Source organism: Hordeum vulgare, chromosome 1H, assembly GCF_904849725.1.
Source record: "Hordeum vulgare subsp. vulgare chromosome 1H, MorexV3_pseudomolecules_assembly, whole genome shotgun sequence".
Classification (NCBI taxonomy): Eukaryota; Viridiplantae; Streptophyta; class Magnoliopsida; order Poales; family Poaceae; genus Hordeum; species Hordeum vulgare.
The window spans coordinates 183,563,094-183,577,851 of record NC_058518.1 but is presented as its reverse complement, the minus strand read 5'-3'; the positions used below and the strand labels follow the sequence as shown (position 1 = coordinate 183,577,851).

The 14,758-nt window shown below is 42.7% G+C and overlaps 1 protein-coding gene across 1 annotated transcript in view; it reads left to right on the top strand.

The window, feature by feature from the left end:
• The window catches only part of LOC123428271 (probable metal-nicotianamine transporter YSL3), a 116,894-nt gene extending 107,132 nt beyond the window's left edge, over positions 1-9,762 (top strand). Inside the window, exons 5-6 of the mRNA XM_045112466.1 lie at positions 5,052-5,238; positions 8,420-9,762. Coding sequence (XP_044968401.1) covers positions 5,052-5,238; positions 8,420-9,550 — 1,318 coding nt within the window. The 3' untranslated portion in view covers positions 9,551-9,762. The remainder of the gene's footprint in view (positions 1-5,051; positions 5,239-8,419) is intronic.
• The last annotated feature ends 4,996 nt before the right edge of the window (positions 9,763-14,758 follow it).

Genomic DNA, 14,758 nt, shown 5'->3' with positions numbered 1-14,758 from the left:
GAATGTGTTTTTAGCTGAATTAAGGCCATGAGCAGCATGTGCTGAAACTTGTAGTACAGTTTCTGGTGCTGGTGCTTCTTATGTGTCCAGGTTAGGATCCTCAAAACTGTCACAAATATCACATCCGAGTTCTCTACTTCTTGATTTAACAGGGCTTGGATCTGTTCTTTCTGGCTCATCTTGCACACCTGTCTATGCCCTGGAACCCATGGCTCCCTACACTTGTAGCATACCTAGTTTTGCTTAGCTTGCTGGATAATTGTACTTTTTGCTAGAGGATGTGTACTATTCTGGCCAGGTGCTTGCTCAAAATTCACTTGTCTCTTCACTTGTGAGAAGTAAGGCTTTGTCTGCACCACTACATGGGGTGGTTGTGCTCTTTCCATCCTCCTTGCATACCACACAACAGTTTGCATATCTTTGGGTTTGAAACACTCCACATGACCTTTGATGCAAGATTGTAAGCCAGCTATAAAGCTAGTCACATAATATTCATTGGGAATTCCAGGGTTCTCCCTTCTCATGATGTTCATCAATTGCTCAAACTGTTCCACATATTCTGTCATAGTTGTTACTTGTTTGACAACATGAAAGGAAGTGATAACATCACAAACAAATTGTACTGAAAATCTCTCAGACAGTAAGGAGCATAATTTATGCCAAGCAATGTTACGAGGGGCAAAACCAGTACATGTCCACCATTGCACAGCAGGTCCTTTCAAGTAAGATATTGCTAGTTCAGTCCTGTTCTCAATAGGTGTTCTTGCAGCAACAAAATATTGCTCTAGATTCTGTATCCAGGATTTAGGATCATCTCCCTCAAATTCTACCATGTTAAGCTTAGCAGGTTTCACAGTAAGAGGACTTCTTCTATTGTCCATAGGGGTACTAACTCTTCTTCTATGGTTGTTATCATATCCTTCTATCTCGTGCAATTCTTCCCCTTGAGCAGCATGCACAACCATATCATTCTGACCCATGCCTTCAGCTTCATGAATGCCAAAGTTTGGATGCCTGTAGGGTTGCTTCAATGTGCCATCCATGTTCAATTCCCTTCTAGATTGATCCCTTAATACTGCTGTACCTACTCCACCCACAACAGCTTTTTCAGGCATAGTCACACATGGTGGTGTATCTGCTACTAGCTGTTTTGGGCTCCTTGGTGCAACCATAGGTGATCCTCTAGGGTTGTCTTTCTGCACAGCTGCTCCCTGTACTGATGCATGATTAGCTTCATCCCCTTTACCAGGATCAGGGTCTAGTAGTATCCTCCTGAAGTTATCTTGGATCTTGTCAAACAAAAATCTGCATTGTGATGAAATTCTTGTTCACTGTTGTTTGGAACTGGTGGAATTCCTTTCTATCCTCATCTCTTTCTTGCCTCAATATTTTCAGATCTAACTCTAGTGACTCCAGCTGCAAATCAGCCGTTGTGGCCGACTCTGCTACTCTAGCCATGACCACAATCCCAACTGCTTAAGAGGGAGGGAAAGGGGGGATTTACCTAGCTCATGTTGCTCACACCGCCACGAGCAACTTCCCCTGTTCTGGATCGATCTCCAAGCCTGGGGTTTTACCACTGCAGCAGGGTGCTCCAGCAACCAGGACGAAGATCCATCAGCATCCGCCTTCCGATCTGAGATCTACCCTCTTGCTGCGCCCGCCCCCTTTTTGCCGAGGAAAGTCTGGGCCTCTGATACCAATTGTCAAGCACTCGCTTACTACGAACAGAGTATGATCACGAATAGTAGAACAGGAACTCGATTTCAGAGAAGAAATAGCGAGGAATTTGGAGCTTTACTGAGAAGGAAATGGAAATATAGCTCGCCACCGGCGGCTAGGGTTCAACCCTGGATTACAATAAGCATAAAGTTGTCGAAGGGAAAAGTTACATGGCTTTATAGCCAGAGGAGAAGAGGGACGCGCGGCTACAAGCGAAGGAGGGACGCGCGACCGGCCAGGGGCTTTGTCAGAAATTCAATAGTGCCACTTTATGTCATAACCGTTGGATCTGTGATGAACGGTAGATTGGCGCTTCCGACACCCTCCATAGTACATTGATCACCAGGTGCTTTCTTCAGAGCCTCACATAACCTTCCGTGCTGGAGGAAGGTCTCCGGACGTGCTGGAGGAAGGAGGCGGGGCGGCTACGGCGGCGGAAGAAGGTGGAGAAGGGGGGCATGGTCCCATTGGTGAGAAGGGGGTGGCGCTCCGGCCGAGTGGAGGGAGAAGGTGAGGTCTTGGGGCAGGCAAGGACAATGAGAGGTGGGGAAGGTGGAGGTGATTTATTTTTTCTTTTACAATTCGGCTCGTTTTGGATTTGTAGTGCGGTTTGGTAGGTAGAGTAGTTCTTTGGTGATGTCAGAATAAGCTGAGATGATGTCGGAATAAGCTCTTAAGGCATGTACAATGATGTTCCGTCAACCGTCTGTGATGCAGCCCACGTAGAAAATTAGATGATGTGGCAAAGAAAGAAAAAATAACGGCTTAGCCTGTCGGTAGAAATAAAGACGGTCTGATAGCGTGAAAATCGCTTTTTACCTACAGTCTTTTTACCATTGTACAGAGAGCTGGTCAGATGGGATCCCATCTTTCATGGAAGTTACCTTCCAAATTTCCCGTGAAATTTGGTTGTTAGCGACAGGCAAATGGACTTACTATTGTATGAGTCATCGCTTAAGATGTCTATACGTGACGTGGAGAAGTTTTACATAAACCCAACATCGCAACGATTGTACATGCCCTTAGGGCATGACCATCACTAAACGGTGAATGGTAGCCCCACTATCCACCTCGGCTCAGATGGTCCATCACGATTGAATAGGTGGTGCGCAGAGCAAAGCGGGATCCTGCAGGGGAGGCTGCCTCCTTACTCACAAAAGCTTGCTACGATGATGGGTGTTGTGTGTGTGAGGCAGCATACCATGTTGTTTGTGAGGAAAGTAAGAGAGAGAAATGGATAAGTAAGGGAAGAAAAGGGGAAGGATGGGTCCCAAAGTAAGCTGCAGCATTTCTTGAGGGTTATTTTATATGGTGGCTTCAAATTGATTGACCTACGTGGATGGGCTGGGGCAGCACCAAAGTGCTACCTCCGTTCTACATGCCTTTATGATGATGTTAGAATAGACCCATCATATATATGTGTGTGTGTGTATGTGTGTGAGATAACTATACCTAGGTGGTAGGATGTATTTTTTCTCTTTGTATATATATATATATGTGTGTGTGTGTGTGTGTGTGTGTTGTATTATGAAGGACCTGAAATAATATAGTACATTGGAAAAAAATTGTTAGTACAATGAAGAAGTGAAATATTTCTTTTGTAATAAGTCGACAACATTTTTGGTTGAAAAGGAGTTAATACACAAAATAAAAAATATGCACTCCTTATATTAATATTATTAGTTAGTTGGAAGATTTATATTGGAAAGATAAAAGATCATTTTTTAGATGACATATTCTAGACTCACAAAAATTGTTTGCCATAATTAAAATAGTGATAATTGTTTAATTATTCTATTTTGATGCAATTATTCTGTAAATACATTTCTCTACGGATGGTCTTACGATTATATGTTTGTGGTGCGGAAAGGAGATTTTATTTGAAAACATTTAAATATGCAACATTATGATTTTTCCACTTCAATGTTGTCTTATTCATTGATTGTCCTACATTACTTCACCATGTAACAAGTTATATAACTGAATGCACTCTCTAGAGGTTAAATGAACATTATGCTTCTCCTAGATTGATGACTCCTATGTTTAATAGTTTATACATCCATGGCGGTGTAAGAAGCCAAAATTTTATTTGATCCAATTGATCATGAAAATGGAAAATAAATTACAGAGCGGATGATAATATAAGTTAAACGTAGAACATAATTGATCCAGGGTATAAGAATGTATGTTGAAAGCATTGTCGCTCAATTTGAATCATGCCCTAATTGTCATATTTATTCTAAATTACTCTAATTATATTCAACAAAAAACTTCCCATTTACAACTTTTTGATGTTTCATTTCTATCTTTTAATATATATTCCATGATACTTCCCATAGTGGGTGTATTAGTAAGTGTTATGCACGCCAACTAGGAAATTTGGCACATCTAAAAAAATAGCTAGGTAACTTCGCTAAGGTTGCATGTCATTAAATGAATAAAAGAGAATTATATATCATATAATGATAATGTATCATTGAAAGTGCATTATATCGACCAGAGGGGGTGAATAGGAGATGTGCTACTGTTTATCATGCAAAATACTAAATGAGACCATCTAAAATATTAACCTGTGATACTATGCACCATGTATTATATATATCGGACCATCTGAAATAACAAGCATGCGGTATAAGGGCAGTCCCATCGCACAATATCTTAAGCTATATCTAATAACTTTAGATAGATGTTTACCTATAACTATCCCAATGAACTATCTTAGTGTTGTATCGAAAAAATACTACTTAATGCTTTTCGATGAGAGAGATGGTATTATATATGTTGCATTTGGTGCTAAGGTGCCTATTTTGATTAAGATACAATTGCTCTTTTTTTCATTAAATAGAGTGCTACATCAAACTTTTTTACCAATGAAATCATGTTGAAATGCATGCCCTAATAATCCCCACTATGAGTAGACTCGCCTCCCTAATTGCATCTATCAATGTACATTCACATGATTTATATTCGAAAAAAATATGAATTACACATGCATGATTATCGATGTGGAGCAATACCATGATGTAGTCCTTTTTTTGCATTTTGTTGCCTTTACACATGTTCGAACATATTAGATACGTATGGATTTTTGTGGGAACTTTAGAGATGCACGAATATGATTCCCATAATAGTAACCATTCACCCTATAATCACATCTATTCTGATTACAACTAGATGTAAATTGGAAACTTAAAGTAGTTTAAATATATGATACAAACTCAGTTTAAAGTTTTCAGAGAAACAAAGAATGTATATAGCCATGTAAATCCTTTATAGAAAACACCGATGAGCAACTTGAGATAATGATATATATAATCATGTGTCTACAGGTTCTTCTTTGACTTTTCTACAACATTTATTGGAGTGGGAATGATTTGCCCACCTATGATAAATATTACACTACTAGCCGGAGGCATCACTTCATGGGGGTTTTTGTTCCCTTTTTTCGAAACAAAAAGTGGGCAGTGGTATCACACTAGTAGTCCAACAAGTTTGGCAGGATCAAATGGATACAAGGTATGTACAAATTAACTACGTGAGAACTTGTTGTTTGCAATTTCATCTAATTTAAATTTTACCAAGGTACTACTTCTAAACGAAAAGAAAGATCGCACTATGGCCTTGTTCGGATACTCTAACACGGTTAGAGGTTAGAGTTAGATTATAATCCTCGACTAACCCTCAACTAACTCTAACAGAAGAGGTGTTTAGATGGCAGGATTAGATTGCCAATAAATGCACTTTTTCCAATCATTTGACTCCTTTGACCAAGATTTGGTGTGGTGGAGGTAGAGGGAAAAGTAACTTTTTCTCGGCCCCACCTAACTCTAACCCAAATAAGCACTTCTTGGGTGGGTTAGTTCTTTTGGGTGGGTTAGATGCATCTAACCAACTCTAACCCTCGTGTTTGGATGTTTTGGGGTTAGTTGAGTTCAATCTAACCAACTCTAACTCTAACCCATGGATCCAAAAAAGCCTATATAAAATACTATCTAAGTTTATTTTTATCTATGAAGTCTCATTGCTAATGTATATTGCGAACTCTAATCACATTTCCCTCATCAGTCACACAAAATTAGATGCAATTATCGTAGAATATATAGATGTACTTCGTTTGTTCTTCCATCAGACAGGATCAGTTTTATCATGGTTATCGACAAAATGCATGGTGCTAGAACCGGTGTGGAAAGACGTACGCCCATAACGTCTTAGTTTCAACTTAACAAACAACCACGATTGCTCGCTAAACTATCTAGGTTGGATTTAATATCCTCCCACACCCTTTTATGCACCCATGCACTTTACTTAAATTAAAGTAATAAAATACAAGAGAAATGTATTCATGTTCTCCGCACCTTTTTTCAGAAACTTAGATTGGCTCGTTCAAATTGGGAAGTGACTTCTCTTAGCAAGTATTCCTAAATATTTGATAATTTCTCAATCCTTTTGTAAACGTGTGCAAGAAGTTGTAAAATAAAAGGATTTGATCATACCAACAATTAATTATTGATATTAACGATCTTTAGCCCACCTTACTTAGGATATTCATTATTAATCTATTTCACTTTGTAGTCCCACTTATTGCCCATCTCTACCTTATCATCTATAACACTAAGCTCCCTAGTTTTAAAGAACTCACATTCAATTGAGGTCTTCAATTGAAATTGGGTCACCTGATTTTGACTAGCTTAATAATTTCTCAAAGTTCTCTGATTCAACTCCTTTTTACTATATAGTATGCTTCATAATTTTGAAGGCCATACAATTGTTCTTCAATTTAGAATTGGGTCACCCATTTTGACCAGGTCAACAATTCTTAAGGATCTCTCCCATACTATTATTTTAATCTCATATCTGCTCTAATTTTGAAGCTCTTTCATTAAATTGAGGTATTGAATATTGAATTTGGTTTACGATTTTGATCGGGGCACTGATTTTTCATATTAGTCCATAAGAATTGGAATCCAAAACTAAACTAAAATCGCGCGCCATCCCACCACCAAGAAAAAAGAAAGAAAGCCACCATGTGATAACACATGCATCCACTAACATAGAAATTTCCCCACATAAAATACGTTGGTTAGCAGATAACAAATAACACATACCATACTATGAAAGTCTCATCAAATCATTGCATTATAAATAAAAATAAACACACTCCATCATCTCCCCCACCTGAAAAACTAAAAATATCTTAAGTTTCAAAATATAAGGGGTATTTTTTTGGGAAAATCAAGTTTCTTTAATTTTGACAAAGTTTCGAACAAAAAATATCGACATTCAAAATATTAAACAAAACAAATATTTCAATTCATTTCATGATGAATCTATCATGTCGATTTCATATTATAAATTTTGATATATTTCTCTACAAATTTGATCAAGCTTAAAAAGTTTGACTTCCCAAAAAAGTTATACACCTTATATTTTAAAACATAGTGTTTTTCTAATAAACCCAACAACACCAACGGTGCAGCATAGCGCGCCCAACCCTCTAGTCTATAGTCATTTACCAAGACGGGCTAAATATTATTTTTGTGAAGTTAAAAGTTGAATGCAAGTTATTTTTACGAAAATAAAATAAAATATGCGCTACTTGACATTCTCCACAAGTGTTATCTATGGAGAGCATTGAAGCCATGTCTCTAGTTTTTAATTGTTACCAAAATCTACCCTTTTATTTAGGGACCAACTCAAAGTGAGACATAGAAATAGAAATATTATTTTGGCAAAGTCAAAATTTGAGTGTAACTTGTTTCATGGAAATAAAATAAAATGTGCACTACTTGATACTTCCCACAAGAGTTATGTATAGTTCAAGCCATGTCTCTAGTTGTCATGTATTACCAGAATCTACCCTTTTATTTAGGGACCAAACGAATGAGAGTTTTAGAGAAAGTTTGATTGACAATAACACTATTTGATTATACCTAATCTTTGATTATTGTGGTAGTCTAAGAATATTTAATACTTTTATTATTTTGGCTAATTAACTTTGACAAATACATTTCCAATTCAGCAATCCCTTCCCTCATAACCATAATGTGAGTTTTTCTTGAAAATAATAATAAGAGTCATAATTTCTTAACTAATTGTTTATTCGATTTAGTGGCATGTCTTTCTACAAATTTGTTTTGGTTATTTGAATTGTTAACTTTTGAAGGACGGAATAGTGCAACAATTAAGCAAACTTTCAATCAAAATAACAACCACTAGAACTAACATTTTTTCATTTGATCTTTTGAATTACTAATTTTTTAAGTATGGAACATTCTCCACAATAAGGAAACTTCCAATCAAACTCACAACCGCCAATATTTACTATTTGTTCCTTCGCCTCAAAACTATGGGGTCAACATACTCATAAAACTAAATCTAGGAAAAATACACAAGGCAATAATAGATGTTAAAATATACTCCCTCCGTTCCTAAATATAAGTCTTTGTAGAGATTTCACTAGTGGACTATATACGGATGTATATAGACATACTTTAGAGTGTACATTCAATCATTTTGCATCGTATGTAGACACCTATTGAAATCGCTTAAAAGATTTATATTTAGGAACGGAGGGAGTACATAAAATCTAATAAAGTGTATGTAAGGAAGTTTTTTTTTTGTTCTTTCTTTATTTTTTTATTTTTTTTATTCTCCTTAAGGATTTTATGTGGATGTAACTCTTCAATGTTATTGACAGGTCTTTATTACAGTTTCACTTATCGTCACTGATGGCATTTGCAACTTCATTGTTCTCCTTATCACTGCCTTCATTGACTTCAAACAGAAACAACAAGAAACAGATTCAGTGGTGGGCAACTACCTAAGAAAACACCCGAGCCTTAACTATGATGACCGTAGAAGGATTGAGGTATTCCTTGATAACAGAATACCTTTGTCCATACCAGCGACCGCATACACGGTGTGTGCAATAATCTGTGGAATTGTTATCCCAAGGATGTTCCACCAGATAACTTTCTTTAATGTCCTTACAATCTACATTATTATCCCGGTACTTGCGCTCACCAATACCTATGCAACTGGGCTCACGGACTGGAATGTTGCGTATACTTATGCCAAGTTCACAATCTTCGTAGTCTCAGCGTGGATTGCCAAGCCTGGCGCAATTGTCGCTGGGCTTGTAGCATGTGGGCTGGTGGTGTCAGCCCTTCATGTTTCCTCTCAAGCAACACAAGATGTGAAAACAGGTTACATGACACTAACCTCGCAACGAGCCCTCGTCATCATGCAAATTTTGGGTATAATCACTGGTTCTATTTTGACCCCATGGATCTTCCGTGCCTTCCAAAATACGGCCAAGGCGCACATTCCCATTGGAGCACCGGACTCGGAATACCCATGTCCATATGCTGGGGTTTATCGTTCCATCGCAGTGGTTGGCACAGGAGGTGTCAAGGAGCTCCCTGACCATTGTCTAAAGTTTTGCTTAGTTGCAGCTTGCTTTGCCATTGCACTCAACACACTCTCAATTGTGTCTCAGAGGAAAGGCTGGAAAATAATGAACTACATTCCAAATGTCACCGTGTTTGCATTGCCGTTCTTCATCGGATCATCTGGCCCCATTGATATGTGCATAGGCACTATAGTGATGTTTATATGGACTAAAATTAATAGCCAAAGTGCCGCCTTACTGTCATCAGCAGTTGCAGCAGGCTTGATGTGTGGAGACGGGCTATTTGCATTGCCATCATCAATGCTCACCCTTTTCAGTGTGGAGCCACCCATGTGCATGAAGTTCATTCAGAGTGGAAAACAACTTGACTTGGCGGATTCCTTCATAAAAAATATCTCCACACCTACAAAGCCATGAGGAGTGCTTTCGTAGGTAAAATTAACTAAATATCTGTTCGGGCCTACATTTCTGAGGATGGAAACAAATACACTGTAGCTATGAACAAGTCGATCAAGCATTACAAATAGTATTGCGAACATTAGAAGCACTATCTCAGTATTGTGGCATTTATATAATTGGCATTGCAGAAATTGTAAAAAATATGGAGATGCCAGTAATTCAGCTTTAATGTAAAAGTGGGCGCATTCTCGTAATGCACATTAATGCACTACTCTGTATTATCTTCTAATTGTATACTTACTACCGAGTGCTTAAGTTCATTCACACTGTTCGGCTCTCCTTGTCTATACCTAATAATAAAGGAATATATGTTTTTTTTATTTAGAAAAGGAGAATGACCTCCGGTCTCTGCATCCGGGAGATGCATGCGATCACTTTATTGATTATTTCCGACGACCTTACAAAGTAGTACAACAATACGTGTGAATCCGCCATCTTTGCAACATTTGTGTTACTCCTATTCATATGATGAAGGGATGCAAGCTGAGCCAAATACCTAAACCTCTCACCTAAGCCTAATATCTAAAGCCGGAGGCCCCGACCGAGCCACATACCGGGTCAGGGGCACAAACCGGTCTGACGCACTCACATGTGTCGCCGCCACCATCTTCCAGCATCTTCATAGCAGATTGAGGTACCAGCCTTGGCAGGTGCCTCCGCCATCGACGCCACCATGACGCCAAACGACGACCTCTACCTACGTGAGTCCATCTCCACAGCGGATGTAGATCCATGCTAGGATAGGGCCGCACCACCGCCGTCGCCCACCACCCACAAGCACCACCCAGCCCCAAGGTTCCCAAAGCGGCGCCTTTAAGAAGGGAACGACGCCGTGAGCATCGCCGCCGCCGAACAAAGTTAGGGCTTTCGCCCGGGAGACCTAGGGGAAGGGGAAGTGAGGGGACCAGTCCATACCGAAGCCTCCAAGAAGGGGAACGGCGCCCTCAGGCGTCGCCGTCGACGCGGCCGCCCATGGTCGGCCAGAGATTTCGCCCGAACTAGATCCCCGTCACCGGCAGCGCATCCTGTACAGAACCGGCGACCCAAGGAAGCACGGCCTGACCAGGCTAGCCCGCACGCCGAACATGGGAGGAGGGGATGCGTCAGATCACGCGCACCGACCACCGTAGAAGCTGTCGCCGGCCGCCAACGACTACTGGATCCCGCCGCCCACGCGGCTCGGACGCCAGATCCACCGCTCGCACATCTGCTAGCTTGCCGTGCCTCGTCCATGGAGCCACCGCTCTAGATCCGGAGTTCCCCATGCAGAGGCAGGGCAGCAAAGGCCCCGCCGCCATGATCCTTGGCGCCCCGAGCTTGCCCGGCGGCTGCCTCAGGCGGCGGCGAGGAAGGGAGGGGGAGGGAGTTGGGCGGCTAGGGTTGGGACCGGGAGGGAGTGGGGATTCCATATTTTTTGTTTGTCCACATTATAGTGATTAAGATTTTGGTTCATCCGTGCATGATTTGTAATTGGCCAAATTGACTCATAGTTGGGCGTTGTAGGCGTGTGATGGCTCAAATCTAGGTAAGTAACCCAATTGACGCGTTTGATCAAACTTAAAGTCGGTGATGGGGATACACACTTAGGGTAGGGTCATAGGCCTAACCTACATGTTCTATCCAAGGGCACAACATTAAGGACTTAAAGATTTCAAAGAAGATTTCGACTAACTCACAATGGGTCACTCGGTAGAGCATCCACTCGGAGACTTCCTCCTTCCACTCGACAGAAGACTTTAACTCAGAAGAATAAGAAGCCAGTCGACCACAGAAGTTCAGAAGCCACTCTAGGGAGGACAAAGACCAGGCATTCGACTGGTCATCATAAGTAACATTTATTATGTACGTTATCAGTAACGCACGCCTTTGTCTTCATTACTCGAACCCTTGGTTGCCTCGGCCTTGATGAGGGGTAACACACTCTATATAAGCCATCCCTCCCCTCTGGCACAAGGGTACACACCCCGTGTAATACACACTCCACACGACAAGAACTCGTGAGTACTGAGACGTAGGGCCGTTACCTCCACGAGAGGGGCCTAAATTCATACATCGTGTGTACAAGCTTGCCGTAGCTAGGACTCTGCCCTCTCCTTTCGTACCCCTCACCTCTACTGTCAGGTTCGTTCCCAAGACAGTTGGCGCCCACCATGGGGCAGGCATCTAATCGACTCCCGACAAGTTTGCTATTTTCATTCTTCGTCATGTCTTCCGGCGGCGATTTGTTCTTGGGCCGCGAGATCCGTCTCGGCGCGCTCGTCTTCGTTGCTGATGACTCGACATGGCTTCAGGAGGCGCCTCTCAATGTTGAGGCGCTCCTGATCTGCGGGGCAACGCACTCCCGTGCAAGTTCATGCGGCGTTCTCCTTTGGCAGCCATCGACCCCAGTGTGGACTGTTCTCCCCGCTGACTGTCGCCGCAAGCGACCCAGTCGCTCGCGTCTCCAACGATGGGTGAAGCACGTGGTGGCTCACCAGGCGTCGTCTCCACAGATTGCGGCAATTGAGCCCGTCGAATCACTTTGTTGTGCGTCTGACTCGGTGTCAGATCAGTCTGATGTCCCTTTCGAGTGCGAGAGCTGCGATCCTGCGGCTGAGGTCTTCATGGTGGGTTCTATGGAGAGCTTGCCTGGATTCGGTCGAACCGGACGGAGGCTGGAGAACCGTCAAGTGGACACGCCCGCCAATGTCCTCCAGTTTCCGATCAACGTCAGCAACACTTGTTTCCGAGTGGACCACAAAACAACGTCGAGGTATTTCGTACTCCGGTTCTAAATTTTGCAGCTGTCACTAAGATTGAAGATTCCATTCAGCCGTCAAACTCAGAGGCTGGCAGAGGCTTAGAGCATATTTGTACATTGCTTAAAGCAGCGCAGCAGCAAAACTCGGCAGTATCACAGTCACTCAATAGATTGCACAGTATTTACCCAGAGCAGATACAGTTTGTTCGGTTTATAGTCCAGGGTCACCTCAACGTCGCACAGGCGGACGTTACCGAGAGGATCAGTACAAAGATCAGGGGCGAAATCAGTTTGCTCCCCGTTTCCACCGTGATGACCGCCGTCAGCTGCATTCTCCCCCCGGAGTGGTTTATATGTGTCCCGGCACTACGACGATAGGCGCCCGTTCGGTGATGAGCAGAGTCCTGGGTTCGATGCAAGGAATGTACTCGCGCAGAGGCGGATTGATAGGGGCGGAGCTCACAGAGATGGTTTTGACAAAGATCGTCCGAGTGGAAGCTGCACCGTGGTCTCCGGCCCCGAGTATTTCAGTAGAGCAATTCGATCTGCTGATATTCCCCCAACTTCAGGTTGGCGGCTGTAATAGGTAAATTTACAGGAGAATCAAAGCCTGAAACATGGCTCGATGATTATCGAGTGGCAGTGCAAATTGGCGGAGGAAACGACAATGTTGCCATGAAGCATTTGTCTTTGACGTTAAATGGTTTGGCCAGGGCGTGGCTGAATCAGTTGTCTCCTTCTAGCATCTATTGCTCGGAGGATCTCGCCCGAGTGTTCATCAAAACGTTCGAGGGCACGTGCAAACGCCTTGCTAGTTTTTACGAGTTACAACATTGCGTGCAGAAGCCGAATGAGTCCTTGAGAGATTATATCCAGCGTTGGACCACCCTTCATCACACGGTGAAAAACGTTTGTGAGCACCAAGCAGTCTACGCTTTCATGGCTGGTGTCAGGTATAGGGAACTATATCTGAAGTTTGGTCGAATAGGTGACATGTCCGAGAAAGATGATGGAGAATGCCGCCCGGTATGCCAATGGTGAAGAACAGGACCACCTCCGCATGGTAAGGGAAAGGCCGTCGACAATGATGCTGGTGGCGGAAATTTCAATCGGAAGCAAAAGCGCAAGGCTGATGGTTCTGCTCCGACAGAAGCAGACGCCCTGGCGGCACAAGGAAAGAATAATGGAAAGTCCAAAGCACAATTTCCTCCCAAAAGGTCGAAGAATCAGTCAGATGTACTAGATTTACCGTGTGCAATCCACACGAAGAAAGATGAAGACGACAATTTGATATTGCCCAAACACACTACTCGTCAGTGCAGGTTGTTGATCCAACAGTTCAAAGAAGATCGGTCGACTGAGAAAACTCCTGAAAAGGAGGATGAAGAAGATAAGGATAATTTCCCAGATGTCAATGCCACTTTGATGATTTTTGCTGATGTAGAGAGCAAAAGTCGATTGAAGGTCATAAACAGAGAGGTCAACATGGCAGTTCCTGCCACCCCATCATACCTCAAGTGGTATCAGACCCCCATAATGTTTGATCAGTTGGATCACCGAGGCTCACGTCGCTACCCCTGGTCGACAAGCTTTGGTGGTAGACCCGGTTGTGGGAGGTGTTCGTCTTCCCAAGGTTTTTATGGATGGAGGGAGTGGTTTGAACATTCTATATGCAGATACCCTTAAGGGAATGGGCATCCCGATGTCCCGACTCAGCGAAAGCAATATGCAGTTCCATGGAGTCATCCTGGGAAAAAGGCGAGGTCACTCGGCCAGATTGCACTGGATGTGGTATTCGACACAGACAAGAAATTTCGCAAGGAGAAGCTCACATTCGAAGTTGTGGACTTTTAGAGTGCGTATTGTGCCATCCTTGGTCGTCCAGCTTATGCCCGTTTCATCCCATGTTACGTTTATCTCAAGATGAAGATGCCAGGGCCCAAGGGCGTCATCACAGTCACACGCAATTGATAGAGGGCTGAGGAGTGTTTACAACAAGGTTCCAAGATCGTCGATCAGCAGATGGCTGTGGTTGAGCTGGAGGAGTACCGGAAGAACACTAATCCTGCTTATCTGATGCGCTCCAAGAAGCCCGCATCCGAGTCTGCTTTTTCAGTCGGCGGGTGAAGTAAAAAAAGTGAACATCCACCCGACGAATCGTAATGCTGCCCCGACCAACATCTCGACGATGCTTGACAGCAAATAGGAAGCCGAGCTCATCCACTTCCTCTGTGAGAACCGTGACATCTTTGCATGGAAGCCTACTGACATGCCGGGTGTGCCTAGGGAACTGGCTGAGCACCGAATGAGAGTGGATCCAAAGGCAAAGCTTGTCAAAGAGAATTTGCGTCGGTCTGCAGCAGAGAAACAAAAAGGAATCGGCGAAGACGTGGCTCGACTCTTGGAGGCAAAGTTCATACGCGAGG